Source organism: Chanodichthys erythropterus, chromosome 16, assembly GCF_024489055.1.
Source record: "Chanodichthys erythropterus isolate Z2021 chromosome 16, ASM2448905v1, whole genome shotgun sequence".
Classification (NCBI taxonomy): Eukaryota; Metazoa; Chordata; class Actinopteri; order Cypriniformes; family Xenocyprididae; genus Chanodichthys; species Chanodichthys erythropterus.
Window position 1 is genome coordinate 38,881,805 of NC_090236.1, and position 6,399 is coordinate 38,888,203.

General features: G+C 34.2%; 1 protein-coding gene across 1 annotated transcript; it reads right to left on the reverse strand.

Annotated features, from left to right (window-relative positions):
- Positions 1-1,178: 1,178 nt before the first annotated feature.
- On the reverse strand, positions 1,179-4,197 carry higd1a (HIG1 hypoxia inducible domain family, member 1A). The gene is made up of 4 exons (XM_067362309.1): positions 4,051-4,197; positions 2,444-2,524; positions 2,181-2,315; positions 1,179-2,096 (listed from the first exon to the last, which is right to left on the reverse strand). Exons 2-4 carry the CDS (start codon positions 2,517-2,519, stop codon positions 2,011-2,013), a joined length of 297 nt encoding a protein of 98 aa, XP_067218410.1. The 5' UTR covers positions 2,520-2,524; positions 4,051-4,197; the 3' UTR covers positions 1,179-2,010.
- Positions 4,198-6,399: the final 2,202 nt, after the last annotated feature.

Genomic DNA, 6,399 nt, shown 5'->3' on the forward strand with positions numbered 1-6,399 from the left:
CTGTCTCTGCTCTTGTTTAGCTTTCGAATTAAACCTGGCATTGTAAACTACAAATATTGTTAGAACTGCTCATGCAGTTTCCTTTTAAGTCACTTTGGATAAAAGTATTTGTGTGAAAACGTCAGAACATTTGGCAGTCTGACCAAATAATGTTTTAACAAGGTGAATAAGGTTCATTTACACTGTTTTCTCCACTGTTTTTCTGTTTCTGATTTTAACTGAATAATGACCGTTTATTATTCTTTTTAGAGCTGCTTTATTGCAGAGTTGAATTCTGTGAAGAAAATGTGTATTGTATTGTATAGGCCTAAGTAAGGGATAATCCACAACTAGCTGTGCATTAAATGATTATAATGTATGACATGGAATGCATTCAAATGATTTAATACACAGCTAGCCACCATAGGCCTCCATAGACAGCAATAACACACCCTTTTTCAATGCCCAGACAGCTACTAAAGATGTATTTAAAACAGTTCAAGTTACTACAGCGTTTCAACCTTAATATTAAAAAGTGACGATAAAATAGCAATCACTAGATGTTGTTGAATAAAGTCGCTATTTTGTTTTTTGCGCACAAAAAGCATTCTCATCACTTTATAATATTAAGGTTGAACCATGTAGTCACATGAAAATGTCTTTAATAGCTTTCTGGGCATTGAAAAATAGTGTTATTGCTGTCAATAGAGGCCTCGTGAGTCATCAGATTTCATCAAAAATATCTTAATTTGTGTTCTGAAGGTGAACAAAGGTCTTACGGGTGTGGAACGACATGAGGGTGTGTAATTACTGACTGAATTTTCATTTTTGTGTGAACCCTTTAAACTTGTAACTTCCTGTGCATTGAATGGTTTTCATGCACACCTTCCAGCCAATCAGAATCGAGTATTCAAGGATTCACTGCATTTTGTAATGTGATACTATAGTAATATGCCCTGCACAACTTGGCTACATAATAGGGCATCCTGGAATCTACACAAAATCGGCATCTCATCTACAGTAGTCAACATTTGAAGTGGACCAAAAATATTCATCAAAGTTGTCCTAACAATTTTGGTTTTGATCCACTTCAAATGTTGACTAATGTATATGGAAAATCTGCATACTGTATACAAACTAATAAACATCACAGAACAAGAGCGCGAACACACACAAACATCTCAGATCGTACACATGAGTCTGAAATAAAAAGTCTTTATTGGAATTACAATATTTTTATTGGCAAAGATAAACAGAGCTGTAGCTGAGATCCTCAAAATATAAGTCACTCTAAAGGTATAATATTATGAGTTTTATTTGAAATATGAAACAGAAGGTGCAATAGTTTTTTCAATAAATCAATCAATCAATCTACAAAAGAACACACAACTCTCGTTCATTCCTTCCACTCACACACACAGACAAACTTTAAAATGACCGAGCAAACATGTGAGAGAGTTGGATCAACTCCTGAATATTCTTTAAAACTAGTACAATAAATAATTTAGCGGTGGCGAAGTCCCCTCATTGTTTTCTGTGCGTTATACATTTCACAGATATTACTAGAATGATGGTTCATTGAAGGTTGTTGTCCTGGAATTTAGTCTGCTTAAATGATACAAGAACAAATCTTGAATGAATGACAAGGTACGAAGGTCTTAACACCACACCTTTCTCTGAAACCTCGACATAAGAGCAGCAGCCTTCAACATAATTCAATCAAAACATTCAAAAACAACCATTTCATACTGTGTTCATCAGTTTGATACCGATGTGATACATAAATAGTAGTTGGCAGATACAAAAATAGCTACTTTTCCATCCCTTAAAATGTTTCTCAAACAAGCCAGGCAACATAATGGATACACTAACCTCTTTACTGAGATTTATTTAATGTTTAAATAGGAAACAGTGTAAAGAAATGAAAAAAAAAAAAAAGTCCTAAATTATGTCAGCAATAAATAAAAAAAAAATTGACACCTTAATGTGAGGCAGTATTAAGGATATCTAAGGAATCAAACACATTTCTCTTTACTTTTCCACTGCCTTCTGCTCCAAAGCTTTCTGCGCTTGAGCTGGTTTCAGAACGTACTCTTTGTACATGGAGTAGATCACTCCTGCCGACAAAAACACAAAACATGCCTTTAAACCAGGGTTTTATTACACAGGCAGGGTCTGTGTGATTGAGAGCATCACCTTACCTAAAGTCATGGCTCCCACCACAAAACCCTGCGCCGCCACACGCATGTGAATCAGGTGCACGGACATCTTCGTGTCTCCTCGACTCTTCATCTTGTACAGCCTGTACGCCACAATGCCGAAGAACCCGGCCATCCCTGAACAGACAGCGAGAGATCGTACGATGAATGAAACAGCTGGGTTGACGTCAAATGTGTGCATTTTCTTAATTTAATACAGAGATACTGTGAGCGAGCGACAGGTTAGGATGTTTAAAAGAGTTTACCTATAGGGACAAATGGATTCTCTTTGGCTTTTCTCATGAACTTGGATTCATTGTCTTCGTATTCCATGACGGTCATCTTGACTAAATGGGAACAATTACAAAACATGATTAGATGTCATAAATGAAAGGACATTCTCTGATTCTGTACACAGACAAGTGTTATTAAAGGTGCCCTAGAATTGAAAATTGAATTTAGCTCAGCATAGTTGAATAATTAGAGTTCAGTACATGGAAATGACATACAGTGAGTCTCAAACATCATTGTTTCCTCATTCTTATGTAAATTTGATTTGTGCAAAAGACCTCTGAAGAACAGGTGAATCTCCACATAACACCGACTGTTACGCAACAGTCGGGAATCGGGATCATTAATATGTACGACCCTAATATTTGCATATGCCAGCCCATGTTCAAAGCATTAGACAAGCCAGTATTAACGTCTGGATCTGTGCACAGCTGAATCATCAGACTAGGTAAGCAAGCAAGAACAACAGCGAAAAATGGCAGATGGAGCAATAATAACTGACATGATCCATGATATCATGATATTTTTAGTGATATTTGTAAATTGTCACAATTGGGATGTAGCAAGGGTAGGGTTTTTTTGAATGTGTGGTTTAAGTGATGTTGTGTAAGACATGATTGTTGCAAACATGGAAAATATACTGTGATGCAAGAAAAATTTCAGACGTTCTGACAATAAAGTATTATATCATATCATATAAAATAAATAATATACTTGCATGATCTGATATGCTGCATGACAAACACTTTGTAAAGATCCATTTGAGGGTTACATTAGCTGTGTGAACTTTGTTTATGTAAAGTATTATAGAGTTGCGAGCTCGGGGGCGGGGAGCGCGAGCATTTAAAGGGGACGCACACAGAATCAGCGCATTTTTAATTATGCCCCCCAAAAAATTGAATAATAAAAAAATCTATGGGGTATTTTAAGCTGAAACTTCACAGACACATTCAGGGACACCTTGGACTTATATTACATCTTGTAAAAAAGCGTTCTATGGCACCTTTAAAACATTTAATATGTTAAATTCTAATAATAAATGGCCAAATATCCATAATATTGAAGACACACATATATCCGCCAAATAATCAAAAGCTAATCACCAATTCCAAATTATTAAATTAAATTCCAACTGATCTGTTCAATAGTTCTTGAAGACACACATATTAATAGATTGGAATGTCATCATCTCCGACCATTATAAAAGAAGAAGAACTCGTGACTTTGTCAAAAGTCCTTCTCAAGGAAATCAATCAGCATGGTTCACCAGTAAAAGTGATACTCGTGTCATGTTATATATGAAGGTCAAACGACACACATAGGTCATTTAAAAAGCGACTTTATATGGTTTTACTTAGATAACTAGTGTTTATGTGTAATAAAATGTAAACAGCCATGACAGCTTTTTCTAGATCTTTTTTTTTTTTTTTTTATCAGCTTCAATTAAACAAGATGCGCCATTTCCTCAATAGATAGTTTAGAGATTTCTCTCTGAAAACACACAAAATGTCGTCCTATGGTATTTTAACATAATATATATACAAGCAAAATATTCATATATTAAATAAAATGTCTAACATACCTTTTCTTGTAGTTTTCTGCTGCACAATGGAGTTAAACTGCTCTTCTCTTGCCGGTTGAACGTCTGTACGTGACTGACAGCGTGATGGGAACACTATGATGTAACATTTCTTACGTCAAAGTGACGTACTGTACCGGCAATTCGTTTTACAAAATAAAAGTCGTCAAAAAAATGACTGTTCAGCGTAAACAACCAGAACAATACGTTTTGTAGCTATATATTGTATATTGTATATATTTTTAATCCCAAAATAAATTGAAAAAAATGTAAAATATTGAGAAACCCAACACGTAATTATTTTATGTTTTTATGAAATTGTGTATATTCCATCTGAAATTTTATTTTGAAGAAGTCGAAGAAGATGTTCCTTCTCAGTGAGGGGGCGTGTCTACGGGCGTGACCCTCGCGTGCTGTGCGTCTGAGTTCAGGCGAGTTCAAAGCGTGATTACAGCCTGTATTTTACATTCTGTCTTCAGGAAAGGGCGTTTATCTTTGTCCCAACTTGTCCTTTATTTTTACGTAAATTTTTATTTGTTAAAATAAATTCACATTAGGTTGTGTAACTTATTTATATTTATAAATATGATCAAAATAAGTGGTATTTCAATGTATTCGCTTGTATGAGGTATTTTCCTGTCGAACACTATTTACTGCAGTTCTGCTGCATCAGCTGCCTTCTGTTCAATCACTGCACATGATGTTTTATTTTTTCCAGTTTTACTATTGATGTAATAATCGGGGTTAAATACATAAAGAGACAGGCATCTGTATGTATGTGTTGTCTGAACTGAAATATGACTAAATATTCAGTGTTATTTACAACATGAACAGTCGCTATATGACTGTATATATAGTTTATATATAGTTTGAAGCTGAGTCATCGTGAGTCATGACTGTACGCTGTGATACATGCTAGTACACAACGCGTAACAATAAATGTATTAAATATTACTGTGACCTTACATGTAACATAATGTAAGCATGCGTTATGTTATGTTAACATATATGGTATATACTGTATGTTGACATACAATATATTAGTAAGGATGATTCAGCCAAATTGAAGGATGCAAGTCATGGTGAAAACCAAAGCAAAACAGGTTGTGCCAACTCTCGCTGTCTCTAGCTATACATCATCATATAAATCTAGACATACATCATTTAAATAATACAAGCTGGAACTGGAATTTACTCTCTGCGATTCATGTGCATGGTCTAAAATATACAACAAATAAATAAGTGTATTAACTAACTCTTCATGGATTCACACAAAATAACAGCTATTCATGACCGAGACTAGTGGAACACACTTTGCTTGGAGTAAACATGGATTTTTGTCATGAACAATTTAAATATTTGAGGTTGCATTTGATTCCCCACACATTGATGTTATCCAGACACATGCAACAAGTGTCCAAAACATTTGTCTTTAATTAACTGCTTCTGCTATTCTAAAACAAGATCAGCAGTATGTTGTATTGATAGACTAAAACAATACATAAAGATTATATAGGCCTATTAGATATATTACGCATTTAAGAATAAACATGCACACACTTTTTGAGCATGGACAGCTAACTTACAAAGATTTTCATATTCTTCATACTCTCTGTTTTGGTCAGTTCATTAGTGACAGAAACCATTACCCAAATAATTGGGTGCCAATAATTGTGGCCAATGTGAACAAAAGAAAAACATTTATTTCATAATGAGATTTTCCCCCTACTTTCAATTGTTTTACTTCAATGAAAAGATAGAATTTTGTGAAATCCTTGAATTAAAGATTAAAAGGATAAACAATATAGACTTATTTTCACAGCCGCCTTTGATCATATTTAACAAGGGTGCCAATAATTCTGGAGTTGACTGTATAAGGCCTTTTTTATAAACTTATTAAATGAAAGCATCATCTTTTATGTAAAATCCCTACATTTAAGTCCATAAATGTAATTAAAAACTATAGAGATGTTACCAATCAAATAAAACCCAGTATAAACAAAATTAATTTGCACCACTGAAGTTGTGCAGAAGATGCATCTGAAATGCTTTATGTTTTATTTTAAGGTGTCCTTACACTAAATTATACATTAAAGTAGCCTGAGTAATATTGGGTTAGGATTAGAGCGTGGTTTAGGGTTTCTTGTATGTAATTACACACAATTTATCCTAATTACTGTAATAAGGACATACTGTAAAATGAAGTGTTACAATGCTTTTTATTTACATTATTTAATGCAAAAGTTTGTCTTAATGCATTTACACATGCTGTCATAATACTCACCAGTCAATCAGACCTCAAATGCACTGCCAAAAATGCAAACTTTTTCTAAGGGGAGAATCTTTACCCTA

Bases quoted from the DNA above. Each gene is read 5' to 3' on its own strand.
- higd1a (XM_067362309.1), bottom strand. From the start codon at position 2,519: ATGACCGTCATGGAATACGAAGACAATGAATCCAAGTTCATGAGAAAA. The intron at 2,316-2,443 runs GTAAACTCTTTT...CTGTCTGTTCAG, and splicing joins GAATCCATTTGTCCCTATAG to GGATGGCCGGGTTCTTCGGC. The intron at 2,097-2,180 runs GTAAGGTGATGC...TTTTGTCGGCAG, and splicing joins GGTGGGAGCCATGACTTTAG to GAGTGATCTACTCCATGTAC.